General features: G+C 50.5%; 1 protein-coding gene across 2 annotated transcripts in view; it reads left to right on the forward strand.

Annotated features, from left to right (window-relative positions):
- The window catches only part of MICAL1 (microtubule associated monooxygenase, calponin and LIM domain containing 1), a 360,133-nt gene that overhangs the window by 208,293 nt on the left and 134,677 nt on the right, over positions 1-17,163 (forward strand). For both annotated transcript variants that reach the window (XM_078644322.1, XM_078644321.1), the window contains exon 9: positions 6,211-6,326. In XM_078644322.1, coding sequence (XP_078500448.1) covers positions 6,211-6,326 — 116 coding nt within the window. The remainder of the gene's footprint in view (positions 1-6,210; positions 6,327-17,163) is intronic.

The following is a 17,163-nucleotide window of genomic DNA, read 5'->3' on the forward strand; positions in this document are numbered from 1 at the left end:
GCTGACCCCCCACCTCGAGGATAACATCATCCTAGGCCCATCCCAGTCCGGATTCAGACGCAACCACAGCACCGAGACTGCCCTCATCACCGCCACAGATGACATTAGGCGCCAGCTAGACAACGGCGAAACTTCAGCCCTCATCCTCCTGGACCTGTCAACCGCCTTCGACACGGTCTGCCACCGCACATTAAGAACACGCCTCCAAGAAGCTGGAATCCAGAAGAAGGCCCTGGACTGGACCACGTCCTTCCTCTCTGGCAGAACCCAGAGAGTCCGCCTCCCGCCCTTCCGATCCGAAGCCACCGACATCATCTGCGGCGTACCCCAGGGCTCAGCCCGACCTTGTTCAACGTCTACATGGCCCCCCTCGCACAAGTGGCCTGCCAGCACGACCTGAACCTCATCTCTTACGCCGACGACACCAGCTGCTCATCCTCTCCCTCACCAAGGACCCGCACATCGCCAAAACCAACCTCCACGAGGGAATGAAGGCAGTCGCCAAGTGGATGAGGCGCAGCCGTCTGAAACTGAACTCGGACTGGGACCTAGGACTCCTCCTAGGTCCCACCTCATCTGCATGGGACGACTCCTGGTGGCTGACCACACTGGGAGCAGCTCCAACACCCACGGACCACGCATGCAACCTAGGTTTCATCCTCGGCTCCTCCCTCTCCGTGTCAAAGCAGGTCAACGCCATATCCTCCTCCTGCTACAACACCCTCCGCATGCTTCGCAGGATCTACAAGTGGATCCCGGCCGAAACAAGAAGAACAGTGACCCAAGCCCTCGTCAGCAGCAGGCTGGACTACGGCAATGCACTACGCAGGAATCCCAGCCAAACAACTGCAACAACTACAACTCATCCAAAACGCCTCCGCCTGAATGATCCTCAACGTTCCCTGCCGCAACCACATTACCTCCCACCTAAAAGACCTGCACTGGCTCCCCGTCAGCAAGAGGATCACCTTCAAGCGCCTCACCCATGCACACAAATCACTCCACAACACCGGACCAGCCTACCTGAACAACAGACTCAACTTCTACACCCCCGCCTGCCAGCTTCGCTCCGGCGGCAGATCCTTCTCCTTCCTCTCCGCCAAGACCTGGAACGCCCTCCCCACCCATCTGCGGCAGACCCAAGACCTGCTCACCTTCAGAAGGCACCTCAAGACCTGGCTCTTCGACCAGTAGCAGCCCCCCTCCTATCCCCCCCCCCCCCAGCGCCTTGAGACCCTCACGGGTAAGTAGCGCGCTTTACAAGTTCACTGATTGATTGATTGATTGGATTGATGGAACAGGTAAAGAAGTGATCTGGATAGGCTCCGACTGAACACAAAGGTCTTTGGGAGGGTTGCAGAGCAGGTGCTTCTCTGGAAGTGAATTTTAGGGGGATGCATAGATTGTGCCACAGAAGAATATGGTGGTGCCACCTGAAGAGGTTATTGTTATGATGACAGTTTGGGGCTGCATGCTGGAAAATTGAATTCCTTGGATATGTGGTGATGGGCCAGAAGGGTTCCAGGAGTAGGCAGCTGGTTCTTGAAAACCCTACCTGAAGGATGATGGTCCGTTGTCAGCTTAACGTTTTGGAATAAAAACACCTTTCTGTATCCAAGCCTGCTCTCTTTGATGATTGATCCCCTCAAAGCTCAACTCAAAAAGTTACTGGATTTGGGTGTTATTGCGGAAATAGGAAATTAAACCCTTAAAGTGGTTGGCCCCAGTGGTTCTTGCTCAAAAGGTGGTGGGAATAGTGTGCAGGTGTGTGTAGATATTAGAGGTCTCAAGCATATCTGGGTAGATCACCAGCCTCTCCTAAACATTTCAGAGACTTTAGCACTTTTTAAAGGATTCAAGTTGTTCAGTACCATGGCTTTTATAAAGCCTCAGGATAGCATCAAGTGCCGTTACATGCTGAATCTAGACAGCTTATATCATTTGTGACACCCAGGAGCATACAGGTTCCTGCAGATGCCATTTGGGTTCTCAGTAGCAGCTGCGTGTTTTCGGAGAGATATGAAGAAACTGTTAGGTGTCCCACAAGTTCTTTTTTTCCAAGATTATATCCTGGTGTATGGAAAAGATGAGAGTTAACTTGGCAGAATTCTGAGGCTGGTGCTCTAAAAACTGAAGGATGCAGGTTTAACCTTAAAGAAAAACAAATGTAGATTTGAAGATACAACTGTCACACACTTAGGGCACACAGTCTCAGGTGAAGGAATAAGTGTGAAGATAGGACTAGCTAAAAGCATCTTGGTGGCGCCTACCCCTAAGGATCAAGATCAAGCAAGATCTTTCCTTTGGTTAGCCGAATTGTGCTTGAAGTTCGCAGCTCATTTTGCCAGTGCTGTCCATCCATTATGATGTTTGCTCAAGAAGGGAGCAACATTTTTTGGTTCAACAAGTTTGAAAGGACTTTCCAGTGTTTCAAAGTATCCATTAGTAAACTGCCTACGTTGGGACATTTTGACACCTACATGAGAACCATTTTAAGACATATGCGAGCTTAGTATGGGGGCAATGTTATCATAGATTGTTGAAGGGGAAGAGAGATTAGTTTGTAAGATGTGATCATCGTCCTTTGGTGAGGATTTTTACCTGAAGAGATTAGGGGAACCTGACAAATAGGAAAAGATGGGTGGATGTATGTATGGATGGATGGACGGAGGGAGGGAGGGAGGAAGGGATTGACTATATATAATTTTCAAGTTGAGTATTTGACTGGTGATAGAAATATAGCAGTGGACTGCTGTTCAAAGTTGGCTATTGATCGTGATGGCACAAATGTGGGTCCTGGGATTAATGCTTTGACGACTTCCATGACTGCTGTAGCTTGGGTTAAGGAGAAAGCAATCAGGGAGGAGAAATGGAAACTGGCCAGGATGGAAGATAAGGTATTTGGAACATTGTTAGATTACATGGTGGATGGGTGGCCAGTCTACGGTGGCATTCCTAGCTGTGTCAGAAGATTTTGTAATGTAATAGAAGAGTAGAGTTTAATTGATGGTGATCTGTTTAGAGGATTGCAACTGGTTCCACCATCAGGACTGAGAGAGAGAATCATGACTTGACACGAGGGTCAACTGGGTAGAAATTTAACTAAGACAACGATCTTTGAGCTATATTCGCAGCCAATTCTAGATCAGTGGGTGGAAGGGATGACAAAGTATTGATGGCTTTGTCTTAACGATGAAAAAAGCAAAGTGACTTCTTCTGTACCCTTATCGACTGTTGACATTCCATTGGAACCTGGGAGGAAATTAGATTTGGACATTATGGGGCCCTTTGAGTTACTGTCTCTAAAGGAATGCAATATGATGATGTTGCTTGATTATACTTTCAAGTGGGCGGAGACTTGGTGTGTAAGTTTGGTGAACACACGAGCTGTGATTGATTAATGTGAAGGATCATCAGTTCACATGTGAAGGAATTCCAGATATGATTGTTACAGACAATGAGGTACAATTTGTTTCACTGGGATGAAGGAATTCCTGGGTACTTTGTCGATCCAACATCCTAGAATGGCTTTATTGGCTCCACAAGCAAATGGTCTTGCGGAACGTATGAACGGAATGGTTAAATCATGCATTCCGAGAGCGTTTCACACCAGTATGTCTCTTAGGGAGATGTTGCAGGAGAAGTGGTGGGTGCATTGGAATACTCCTCGGTTACAACTAAAACACCTTTTCAGATGTTAAAGGGTAGGGTTACACATTATAATCTTAATCCAGCTTGGTTGGGAAACCAGAGGATAGACTAACCCGGAGGGAGAAAGTTGACTGATGTTGAGGCTAGAAGGGAGAATTATCAGAACAGTTATAAGGCTAGATATGATGAGAATTGTGTTAAGGGGTGTAAATGAAGATTGGAGATATGGTTTTGGTGAAAAAACCTGTTTTGTTCAGAAAGGCAGATCTAGGTTGTTGGTCCCCTTTAAAATAATGGGCATGAGGAAGAATGTAATGGTGTTGGACTCTTGTGAGGTGTGGAGTATGCCTCTGCTAGTCAGGGCAAATGATGTTGAAAGGGGTGAAAAGGGTGTGGAAGATCATCTTTTCTACAAGAACAAACCTTGTTTATATGTGTAATAATTTTGTGATTTGATTGTGATTTATTTTGTAATGATATATGTAATCTTGTATTTTAATACTTGTATTGTTTGTTATCAACTTTTAGAATGTTCTGAATGTTATGTTTTTAAATACTAAGGAGATATCCACTGATATGACTGAATAAAATCTGTAATTCTCCTTAGACATTTTTTCATTTTTTTTCTTTTATTTCTGACTTATCCTTTGTAAATTGTTACATGAGTGATCCTTTTGTTGCCTAGGAATTGTTTTCTACATTCAGATCATCTTTTCTAGTCACTGGAAGTTTTACGTCATCTTCTTCTGGTGCACTCTACACCACTGCACTCTGTAGCATTCCACTTTACGCCACTGCACTCTACTCCACTATACTTACTGTGCACGACTCTACTCTGCACCACTGCACTCTACATCACTATACTCTACTACGCTTCACTCTAATTATGCCACTGCTCCCTACACCACTCTACGCCACTCTACTCTGCACTCCTGCACTCTATGCCAATGCACTCTACCCCAATCCACTCTATGCAACTCTGTTCTATGCCACTCCAATCTATGCTACTGCAGTCTACTCTTCGCCATTCTACTTTACGCCATTCTACTTTACGCCAATCCACTGTATGCTACTGCACTATACTCTGCAGCACTGCACTCTACACCACTGAACTGTACGCCACTCTACACTACTGCATTCTTTGCCAATGCACTCTAAGCCACTGCTCTCTATGCTGCTCTATTCTGCATCACTCCACTCTACACCACATCACTCTGCAGCACTTCACTCTATGCCAATGCACTGTAGGCCACTGCACTCTACGGCACTGTACTCTGCACCACTACACTCTATGCAACTGTACACTATGCCATTCTACTCTACTCCACTGCACTCTATGCAACACTCTAATCTATGCCACTGCATTCTACAATGCTTCATTGTACACCATTGAATTCTATGCCGCTGCACTAGACGCCGCTGCACTCTATGACATTTCACTCTAAAACCTGCTATGCTAATGCAGTCAAGACCAGTCCACTCTATTCTAATTACTGTACCCTACACTACATAACTCCACTCTATGCCACTCCAATACGCAACACTATGGCACTCCACTCTACTTTTCGCCATTCCACTCTACGCCGCCAACACCACTCTCCTGTATTCCGCTAACTTTTAGCAGCGCTGAACAACAGCCATGCTGATGTACAACATGGCTAAAAACATTGGTGAGACCTATTGGCTTTGCCAGTGCTTGTTTTTTTCTGCCTCCAGGGGACAAGTTCTCATGAAATGTGCAGCTGTTTTCCATTACAAGGTATTGCAGAAGGCCTTTTCATGTTCTTCCTTGTTGTGGTGCATCTCAAAGGGCAGCATTTCAGCCTCACCAGATCAGAACTCGATGAGCTCACACACTGACACACAGTTGTGTAGGGGTCTATCTGGAGTCCAATATCCCCATCTCTTAACACTGCTGATCGGACTCCGCTTCTAGTGGCCGATGTGTGATAAACACGTGGTTGGCATGTTCAAACCTCCAGACCCATCTTGTCACCTCCTTTCATTCTGGGGATCCTGTCCAATGCCATCTCCCCGCTGGGCTTGATGGCAAGACCTGCGCTGCTCACAGCACCAGATCTCCACATGGAGACCGTAGGCCCTGGCACTGCTTGGTGATCCTGAAGCATACGTTTGGTACCCAGGGGTCTTTCCCAAGCCCACCCATAAGCACACATTTGGTACCCAGGGGTCTTCCCCAAGCCCACCCAGGGGCTCTCTACCATTCCCTCAGGGTGGGAGGGATGGTGCAGTAATGGTTACCTGTATGCATTATACTACTTTGAGGGTCCCCAGGGTACACCACGACCTGCATCCAGTTCTCCTAACAGAATGCACAGTCCAGGTGTGCAGAGGCTTCTCACAATGAAGGGATTTGTCTCCCCGCGTGAGCAGAGTGCGGATGAGTTACAGAACGTCCTCAGTAACCCCTCTGATTGACAGAAAAGAACCGATCTTCATTAGTGGTATTGGTATTGATGTAATGCAGCCACCATGCATGTATTTCAGATGCAGATTGTAGGCAGGTAGACCTATTAACGTGTGTCTGTTTTCTTCTAGCCTTTCTGGCCTCTTGGCACTGGAGTGGCCCGAGGATTCCTGGCAGCGTACGATGCTGCATGGATGGTGAAGAAATGGGCATCGGGGGCCCCACCACTGGAGGTCCTGGCGGAAAGGTGAGCACTTGGCAACAGCTGCACCAGATGACCCGAGTACCTGCTGTGCTGGTCTGGAATGTAACGTAGCTAAGGGGGGATCATGTGTTCTACTGTGACTCTACAACTACCCCAGGCAGGCTGACCTACATGGACAATACCTGTGTAGAGCATGCCATGCTGACCTACATGGACAATACCTGGGTAGAGCATCCCAGGCTGACCTACATGGACAGTACCTGGGTAGAGCATGCCAGGCTGACCTACGTGGAAAATACCTGGGTAGAGCATCCCAGGCTGACCTACGTGGAAAATACCTGGGTAGAGCATGCCAGGCTGACCTACGTGGAAAATACCTGGGTAGAGCATCCCAGGCTGACCTACATGGACAGCACCTGGGTAGAGTATGCCAGGCTGACCTACGTGGAAAATACCTGGGTAGAGCATCCCAGGCTGACCTACATGGACAATGCCTGGGTAGAGCATCCCAGGTTTGACCTACATGGACAATACCTGGGTAGAACATGCCACCCTGCATGGAACAACTAGACTACCCTGCACCCGGGCGAGCCAGTCTAAGGCTCTGGGATACCATAGAACGACACGACAATGTCGTTCAGCGGTATATGCAGGCTGAGGTTTAGGGGCTGGATGGAGATCAAACACACCCCCTCAGTAGGAGGGGAAGTAGAGCTGTTGTAAGTGCCATGCAGCAAATTGAACCGGCCAGTTCTGTGCAGGTAGGTAGCATTACTAGGGTGAGGAAAGCACGACACCGCGAGACCAGCCCTGCACCGCGAGACCTGCGCTGCACCGTGTGGGTACAATCCTGGTTCATACATTCATTCCTTTTTGTAGTCTGAGGGCTTCCTCTGTTAGTGATGCTTACATTATCATTGTAGTGTGTGAAGCTTGCTCCTCTCCATTCACAGTATGGTCATGTGGCTGTGTATTGTTGGGGTACTCTCGTGCAACCTGGTGTGAGGCTGCTACTGCAGCAGTGAACCCTCGTCTCCCAGTCCTCTTTCAGTTTCCATCAGTAGATCTGATGGATCTGAACGGTCATCACAATTTATCAATCACAGTTTCACTAGCTATTGTAAATCGAAGTCCGTTTTATTGTTGTTAAATGTGCACCATTTAAAGACGATGAATTTTAACACCTATATCTTCTCACAATCGCATAATGTCCCCGTGCATTCATAGAGTAGCATGCGTTCTGACAATTATAATTACTCATTCACATGGAGGCAAACATGTATCGGATCATAACTGTTTTGCAAAAATCTCTGTATTAGACAGTAACTTCTGACAGTATGTGTATATATTTGTGTGCACGCACTATATATAGTTTTATCTGTATATAGTTTATACATATATATATGTATGTATTATGTATATTCACTGAAAGAAACAAAGGGTAACGTGATGTTATTGTTAGACGTTGAAATTAGATAAAAACGAAAGTTTTAAAGCCAATAACATTCATCAGTTATAGTTTACTGAACTAACTAGAATTTGTGCCACCACCATGCACTGGTTATGACTTCGCATATTACATCACAGATGACGTGCTGAATAACATCATTGATGCCAGCACTGATCACATCTCAACTGTTTTTTTTATTGAATGAAATGCGGTAATTCATTTCAGTGAGTTTGTTTTTGTTCGATCACACTCCAAGTTGACCATTTGCCCCGCCCCCTCAGGCAACCTGCAGCCAACCGTCTCGCTGCTGCACATGAGCAGCAGGAGATACAGAACCGAAATGAGTGACCGTAGAAAAAGGTCCCATGGCAAATCAGGAGGCCCACTTTTCTTAAATGTTGGGTACTGAGGAGCTCCGCAAGACCAGCCTTCCAAATATACCTAACTTTGTATCCCCCTCAAGCCCAACTTGAGGACTTCTCTAAATGCTAAATTCTCAAAAAACAGCTGGACGAATTGACACTAACTCACAACTGAACAAGGTTCTAACTCTCTGCCAAATTTGGTGTATGAACATGGGCCATCACCGTTTGGCCTCCAATCCCTCTTCGTAGCCTCCGTTGATAGATCGGCACTCAACTTTCCATGAAGAAGCCGAGGAGGATAATCTTTTTTTCAAAGTTTTGCTTAAATCTGTCAAATGGCACCAAAGCTATTGGCAAAACAAAACATGATCTTCCAGTGGAACATCTGACCTAATTATAACTGCACAGTGGTGACCGCCCTGTTTAATAATTATATATGTAGTAAATGTTCTTATGCTTTTATTCCATAAAATGTAGTTATATAAAATCTCATATTTCACAGGAGCCCTTGAAATATGGGAACTATTTCAATGGTGACTGCCCCAAAACAACTCTGCAGAGCTTCAAAATTGTCAGGCTCTCCAGGACTATGCAGCAATGGAGGACCAGATTATGCAGCAATAGAAGTACATTAGGTGGCATTTGAGGCATAGACTCTGGCATTATCATATTGAGCCACTTGAAATAGAATTTTTTTTTTAATCTGCTAATTTTGTGGCAAACGTGGTTAAATCCCGAAGTATTCTGTAAATGCTGCAGCCACATAATTACATAATCCAATTTTCCCTCACGATAGAGCATTCTTTTATCACTAATGAAAATTAAAAAGAAAAACCTGATCATTGTAGTTCTAGTGAGTGCCCATTGTTATTTGCACCTGAAAAGGACGGCTTTCACCCTCTGCCCCTTGTACCGAAAGAATGTGTTTTTTAAGTGTTTTTCTAAAATTCTACATTTTTCTCTAATTTAGTATTATTCACTTCCTTTTACTGTGGACAGCCAAATGGCGCAATCGATTACTTAACAACTCTCTAGTCTATAACCATGTCATCTACTTAAGAAAAACTTAACATGTAATATGGCAAAATGGGTAACTTGCAATAAAGTCCCATGATGCTTCAAGTGGTGACATTTGCACACCACTCTGCTTTCGGCTTCATCTCTAAATCTGAACAGCTCTTGTTTCAACAGTCTAAGCGGCCGCACATAAATTATGTAAAACAGAAGTGCTAAGCCTATTATCCACTAGCAGCAGCAGCAGGATTAGTGTTTCAGCTCATCACAGCTCCATTCTTATGTAGATTAACGAATACCACTTACCCAGATGAGCCACACTTACCGGGATTAGTGTTCATGAAGCCCCTTGGCACTGTTAGAGGAAGGGAAAGATACTGGCATCTGCAGAACACACAGATACCCGTTTGGTAACGAAGGAGCCACAGCTTGGTAGGCAGAAGTACTCTCCCCTTCTATATGGCCCTCCATGCTGAGCCTGCTCCCCCGTGCTGAGCCTGCTCCCCCGTGCTGAGCCTGCTCCCCCCGTGCTGAGCCTGCTCCCCCCGTGCTGAGCCTGCTCCCCCCAGTGCTGAGCCTGCTCCCCCCGTGCTGAGCCTGCTCCCCCCAGTGCTGAGCCTGCTCCCCCCAGTGCTGAGCCTGCTCCCCCCAGTGCTGAGCCTGCTCCCCCCAGTGCTGAGCCTGCTCCCCCCAGTGCTGAGCCTGCTCCCCCCAGTGCTGAGCCTGCTCCCCCCAGTGCTGAGCCTGCTCCCCCCGTGCTGAGCCTGCTCCCCCCCCTGTGCTGAGCCTGCTCCCCCCCCTGTGCTGAGCCTGCTCCCCCCCCTGTGCTGAGCCTGCTCCCCCCCCTGTGCTGAGCCTGCTCCCCCCCTGTGCTGAGCCTGCTCCCCCCCCTGAGCGGAGCCTGCCCCCCCCCCCTGAGCGGAGCCTGTCCCCCCCCCCTGAGCGGAGCCTGTCCCCCCCCCCCTGAGCGGAGCCTGTCTCCCCCCCCCCCTTCCACCGAGCAGAGCCTGTCCCCCCCCCTGTGATGAGCCTGCTCCCCCCCCGAGTGGAGCCTGTCCCCCCCCCCTGAGCGGAGCCTGTCCCCCCCCCTGAGCGGAGCCTGTCCCCCCCCCCCCCTGAGCGGAGCCTGTTCCCCCCCCCCCCCTGAGCGGAGCCTGTCTCCCCCCCCCCTTCCACCGAGCAGAGCCTGGCCCCCCTCCTGAGCGGAGCCTGTTCCACCGCCACCCTGAGCGGAGCCTGCTCCCCCCCCTGTGCTGAGCCTGCTCCCCCCCCTGTGCTGAGCCTGCTCCCCCCCCTGTGCTGAGCCTGCTCCCCCCCCCGAGCGGAGCCTGCTCCCCCCCCCCCCCCTGTGCTGAGCCTGCTCCCCCCCCATGAGTGCGTGAGCCAGGGTCCGTATGATCGCAATCATCAGGAGACTGCCGGGGACGCGGTTCTACGACCCGATTTTTCAGGGGCAGAGTCATGGAATAATACGGACCCTGGCTCACGCACTCATGTTATGAAACAGGTGCACCACATAAATTGAGATCCTACTAGATCATCAGTAAGGAAACGAAAGTTGGAGGTAGCTCCTTGTTCTCAGATAAGGACATGCCCACCCCTTCCCCCGTGTCCTGAAGAAGACCTGCCATGTAAGGGACATCATCACTATGACTAGGCTCGAAACGTTGACCTTTATACTGGAACACATGACTAGAGTGTGATTATGAACGCCGGTTGTAAAGTGATTTTACGATAATTATGCCAACAGAACTCTGGCTGTATTCCTGTATGGCTCCTGTGAGAAGCCATTGTCTATTGTTAAAAGAAATTTACAATTGACTTGTCACTTTCCCTTATTTGCTCCTATCCCTGATCGCTGCACAAAACCCCCCCCTTTCCCTGTATAGTGGGCACTGAAAAATGTTATTTATGTGTATAATAATGTAAAAAGTATAAAAAAGAAAGAATGCAATGAAAAACTCACAAACACTATGTGAATAAACAATAGTGTTCTGTTAAATAATTTTGTCATTAATTGTTTTTCTATTGAAACTGTTTTTTAATAATTCCAATCTGGTCAGGGACCACCCCCCTATGCTGAGCCTGCTCCCGCCATGTGATGAACCTGCTCCCCCCCTGTGCTGAGCCTGCTCCCCCCCCCCTGTGCATAGCCTGCTCCCCCCCCCTGTGCATAGCCTGCTCCCCCTCCCTGTGCTGAGCCTGCTTCCCCTCCCTGTGCTGAGCCTGCTCCCCCTCCCTGTGCTGAGCCTGCTCCCCCCCCGTGCTGAGCCTGCTCCCCCCCCGTGCTGAGCCTGCTCCCCCCCCGTGCTGAGCCTGCTCCCCCCCCGTGCTGAGCCTGCTCCCCCCCCGTGCTGAGCCTGCTCCCCCCCGTGCTGAGCCTGCTCCCCCCCGTGCTGAGCCTGCTCCCCCCCGTGCTGAGCCTGCTCCCCCCCGTGCTGAGCCTGCTCCCCCCCCCCGTGCTGAGCCTGCTCTCCCCCCTGTGCTGAGCCTGCTCTCCCCCCCGTGCTGAGCCTGCTCCCCCCCCCTGTGCTGAGCCTGCTCTCCCCCCTGTGCTGAGCCTGCTCTCCCCCCTGTGCTGAGCCTGCTCTCCCCCCTGTGCTGAGCCTGCTCTCCCCCCTGTGCTGAGCCTGCTCTCCCCCCTGTGCTGAGCCTGCTCTCCCCCCTGTGCTGAGCCTGCTCTCCCCCCTGTGCTGAGCCTGCTCTCCCCCCTGTGCTGAGCCTGCTCTCCCCCCTGTGCTGAGCCTGCTCTCCCCCCTGTGCTGAGCCTGCTCTCCCCCCTGTGCTGAGCCTGCTCTCCCCCCTGTGCTGAGCCTGCTCTCCCCCCTGTGCTGAGCCTGCTCTCCCCCCTGTGCTGAGCCTGCTCTCCCCCCTGTGCTGAGCCTGCTCTCCCCCCTGTGCTGAGCCTGCTCTCCCCCCTGTGCTGAGCCTGCTCTCCCCCCTGTGCTGAGCCTGCTCTCCCCCCCTGTGCTGAGCCTGCTCTCCCCCCCTGTGCTGAGCCTGCTCTCCCCCCCTGTGCTGAGCCTGCTCTCCCCCCTGTGCTGAGCCTGCTCTCCCCCCTGTGCTGAGCCTGCTCTCCCCCCTGTGCTGAGCCTGCTCCCCCCCCTGTGCTGAGCCTGCTCTCCCCCCTGTGCTGAGCCTGCTCCCCCCCTGTGATGAGCCTGCTCCCCCCCTGTGCTGAGCCTGCTCCCCCCCTGTGATGAGCCTGCTCCCCCCCTGTGATGAGCCTGCTCCCCCCCTGTGCTGAGCCTGCTCCCCCCCTGTGCTGAGCCTGCTCCCCCCCCGTGCTGAGCCTGCTCCCCCCCCCGTGCTGAGCCTGCTCCCCCCCCGTGCTGAGCCTGCTCCCCCCCCGTGCTGAGCCTGCTCCCCCCCCGTGCTGAGCCTGCTCCCCCCCGTGCTGAGCCTGCTCCCCCCCTGTGCTGAGCCTGCTCCCCCCCTGTGCTGAGCCTGCTCCCCCCCTGTGCTGAGCCTGCTCCCCCCCTGTGCTGAGCCTGCTCCCCCCTGTGCTGAGCCTGCTCCCCCCCAGTGCTGAGCCTGCTCCCCCCCAGTGCTGAGCCTGCTCCCCCCCAGTGCTGAGCCTGCTCCCCCCCAGTGCTGAGCCTGCTCCCCCCCAGTGCTGAGCCTGCTCCCCCCCAGTGCTGAGCCTGCTCCCCCCCCAGTGCTGAGCCTGCTCCCCCCCAGTGTGCTCCCCCCCAGTGCTGAGCCTGCTCCCCCCCAGTGCTGAGCCTGCTCCCCCCCCCCAGTGTGCTCCCCCCCAGTGCTGAGCCTGCTCCCCCCCAGTGCTGAGCCTGCTCCCCCCCCAGTGCTGAGCCTGCTCCCCCCCCAGTGCTGAGCCTGCTCCCCCCCAGTGCTGAGCCTGCTCCCCCCCCAGTGCTGAGCCTGCTCCCCCCCCAGTGCTGAGCCTGCTCCCCCCCCAGTGCTGAGCCTGCTCCCCCCCAGTGCTGAGCCTGCTCCCCCCCCCCCAGTGCTGAGCCTGCTCCCCCCCCCAGTGCTGAGCCTGCTCCCCCCCCCAGTGCTGAGCCTGCTCCCCCCCCAGTGCTGAGCCTGTTCCCCCCCCAGTGCTGAGCCTGTTCCCCCCCCCAGTGCTGAGCCTGTTCCCCCCCCAGTGCTGAGCCTGTTCCCCCCCCAGTGCTGAGCCTGTTCCCCCCCCCAGTGCTGAGCCTGTTCCCCCCCCAGTGCTGAGCCTGTTCCCCCCCCAGTGCTGAGCCTGTTCCCCCCCAGTGCTGAGCCTGTTCCCCCCCAGTGCTGAGCCTGTTCCCCCCCAGTGCTGAGCCTGTTCCCCCCCAGTGCTGAGCCTGCTCCCCCCCCAGTGCTGAGCCTGCTCCCCCCCCAGTGCTGAGCCTGCTCCCCCCCTGTGCCGAGCCTGCTCTTCCCCTGTGCCGAGCCTGCTCCCCCCCTGTGCTGAGCCTGCTCCCCCCCTGTGCTGAGCCTGCTCCCCCCCTGTGCTGAGCCTGCTCCCCCCCTGTGCTGAGCCTGCTCCCCCCCTGTGCTGAGCCTGCTCCCCCCCTGTGCTGAGCCTGCTCCCCCCCTGTGCTGAGCCTGCTCCCCCCCTGTGCTGAGCCTGCTCCCCCCTGTGCTGAGCCTGTCCTACACTACACCACTCTATGCCACTTCACTGTATAACAATTTACTGTGCTCTAGGCCACTCTACAATACTCTACACCACTTTACAGCACTGTATGCCACTCCACGACACTCTGACACTCTAGTTCATTCTACGCTACTCAGCTTCAGTCTGCGACATTCTACTCCCTCCACCCCACTCTGAGACCCCACTTCCCTCCACTCTTCTCTACGACACTCCAGAACACTCCACATTACGACACTCCACGCCACTCTTCTTCACCCCACTACTAACTTTTAGCCATGCTGAATAGCAGCCACGCTGGTGTACAGCATTGCTAAAACATATTGGCAGAGCCAATAGCTCTTGCATAGGTGAGACCTGTTGGCTTTGGCAGTGCTTGTTTTATCTTGCTTGTGGGTCCAGAAGCATTAGAAGAGTTACACTGCACGACTATTCATCTGTTTGTCTTCTTGCTCCTGGTGGTTTGCAAGAGGGTGCAGAGTATGTGTTTCCATGCGACTGTTTCATACCATGAGTGATTTACAGTTTATTCTTGAAGAGTTTTTTTTAATACATCCAACTTTTTTATTTATATACATTTACATTAAGTGGTTTGTAGTTATGGACACAAAATGCCCAAAAATGTTTGTTGATTATTTAGGAGGTTTTATTCTTTCCAATTTATGTTCCTTTGTGGCCACTTCAGAGGGCTTGGTGGAAAGGTCCTCTCAATACAATCATTCTCAATGAGGTTCTTGAAAGGTTAGAAACAGTCTGTTCCACACCAGGAAGATCACCCGAGCCAGAAGTGGGTAAGAGAAGAAAAGTTAAGATAAAAGTGAAGCTGAATCCCGAGATCCTGCCGATCCCAGCCCAACTGAAGTGACTGATTAGTGTCTTTAAACTCTCCTTGTGACTTGACCTTATACTCAACATCTTTTTTTATCGCTACTTCACGTAAAAGACATGAAAGTCACTCATGGAAATTGAAGCCACATTTTTAGGTCTCGCCTGTCAATGCGCTTGCGAGAATATAGGGGCTTAACCAGAGCTTAACCATCGTCGGCGATTGCATGCAGTGCCCGTCAAAAAAGCGCGTGCACTTCAAAGCCACCAGCCTCCCTCCCACAGGCATCTGGAGCTGTGCGCTCTGCCTCTGGCATTTCTCCTCCCCTAATTATTCACGGCCGGCCGGCCATACTTTCACTGCTGCCAGGCTGTGTCTCTCGTTTCTCCTCCCCCAGAGTGCCCCATATGGTGTTCCCTCCCACTCGCTCATCAAAGGCTGCTCACTCCCCTTCTCACCTGCCCCCCACCCCATCCGACTTGTGTTCGATTAGGTTTCTGAACGAAGACTCTTTCAACGACTGGAGTAAAAAAAACAAAAAAAACAGTCCATCCCACCATCGCGAACAATGGGTTTAAGCACAATGATTGTATACTTCTCAAAGACCCTCATTTTTTTTTGTAAACCGTTTCCATGTTCCGTGAGACCATAGTGCCCTTGCATCCAAACTTTAGAATTAGTAATCTGTGTATATCCACTTCCGCGATGTGTCATTACCAGCTGACATATGGCATTCCCATTTACTGCTTTTCGATACTTCTTTACCCCGTGCGTTTGGCCGCCCCACCTACTATCCCTGATCAAGCCTTGAAGCTGAAGATCGAGTGCCATTAGACCGGTCTATTTTTGGGAGGCGTATGAGTGGCTGCGCTTTATGCAGACACGCCGATCCTAGGCATAGCCCTCGGTCACTTCTTTCCATATTAGACACAAGTAATTTTCAGCCATGTCCACAAATTGCGGAACAGGCTCAGTAACCTGGAGTGATTGCTTCCTCCGCAGCAGTGACTTGGTCACCGCTACCACGTGTAACTATTCTAGTGTAAACATTTGCCGGTCTTTTAATATATGTTTATAACTAATGCGCTCTATTGCGCGAGTGTTTAAAGGTTGCATTATTCTTCGGGTCCAATGTGCGCCGCAACGTTACGCATTTCTTAAATGATAAACATGCCCCCCAAGTTCCGAAGTATTAGTTAGGCGTAGGTACCTATTGGCCTCCAGTGCCAGGATTTGTATAGCACTGTATAGTGTGACGGTCTCACTTTTCTAGAGCGAGTCTTATACTTTACTTACTTTGTTCTGAAAGATTCGTCATTTCTATTTTCTGCACTTCTCACGTAAACCCCGCAATATCTACTTATCACATTATACAAAAGGGTCATGCATAGAGTAGAGAAGCGGGGATCTCTTCCCTTGAAATACCCTTTGCCCCAATCATGTTCTTGTTCTTTCGCTGGAACGCCGGCTGTATCATTGCCCAGTAAGTTTTAAAGAGGACCCAGTGCATTCGGTTTGTGGACCTATTAAAGGCACTCCACGTAAAGGATGGAAACATTATTGTAATTGTCTAATTGCTGCCTTTTATTTTCTTTGAACTTGTACCTTTTGAATGTTAAGGTTTCAACGTATTATATATTTTTTTCTTGTTTTACTTAGAGTTTATAAGTTAAAATCCTAATATAGAGCAATGAGCTATTAACTGTATACTGGAGAACATCTGACTGGCTCTAACATGGCCAATATTGTCTTAAATTCTGATCATGTGGTGGTTGAAGTGCTGTTCCTACCACGGCATCCATTGTTTATTGTATTAATAATACATCTAAGTCACGTACATACAAAACATGTTGCATTACAAATGATTTATCTACGAATAGATTATTATTCTCTGCACAGTACAGATAGATTGAGCTACTATGACAGGAATGATTATTTAACCTTGCTATTTTCGATCATTCGTACATTGTGATCTATATTAGACTGAGTTTATCGTCAAACTAAGTGGACGCCTAATGTTTGAGATTAGTATGTCCTGGGCGCACCCCTAAATACTCGCTTTTTTTGCCCTGACGAAGTCCCCTTTGGGACGAAACGCGTTGGCTGAGGCCTTTTAACGATTTCTAATAATAAAGGAACTTTTTTCAAATCACCTCATTGCTACGGACTTTCTTAGGTGCACCATCCTTCATCTATGCTGCCTACTGATTAAAGCTTCAGCCCCCCCCCCCCCGAAATTATTTCTTAGCCCCCCCCCGAAATTTGGCTCTAGATGCGCCTCTGCGTGTGTGTTAAATTAGACCCTGATGGTCTCCCGAGGAATCCGTAATTCCCCTGGTAATTCTTGTTTTCCTCTGGATTTCACCCTCCGACTAAAGCACCCGAACTTGGTAGATGAAACTGAATGTATCCGGGGTGTTCCCATGGATGTCGTACTTCTATAGTGGCCAGCGATTTTCCTTACCAACCATATCAGAATTGCAGAGGAACTCGTAATGAGTCCCCATTGTTCAATCTCGAAGATAGTATTTTCAGTAAGTGTAGTATGACACCATCTTTTTAGGTTTCAGCCCCTCTATATGATGGGTTATGCGCCAAATTTACAAATTACGTCTGGTAAATTGATAACAAAGGTT

The sequence above is a fragment of the Lissotriton helveticus genome, chromosome 5_1 (assembly GCF_964261635.1).
Source record: "Lissotriton helveticus chromosome 5_1, aLisHel1.1, whole genome shotgun sequence".
Classification (NCBI taxonomy): Eukaryota; Metazoa; Chordata; class Amphibia; order Caudata; family Salamandridae; genus Lissotriton; species Lissotriton helveticus.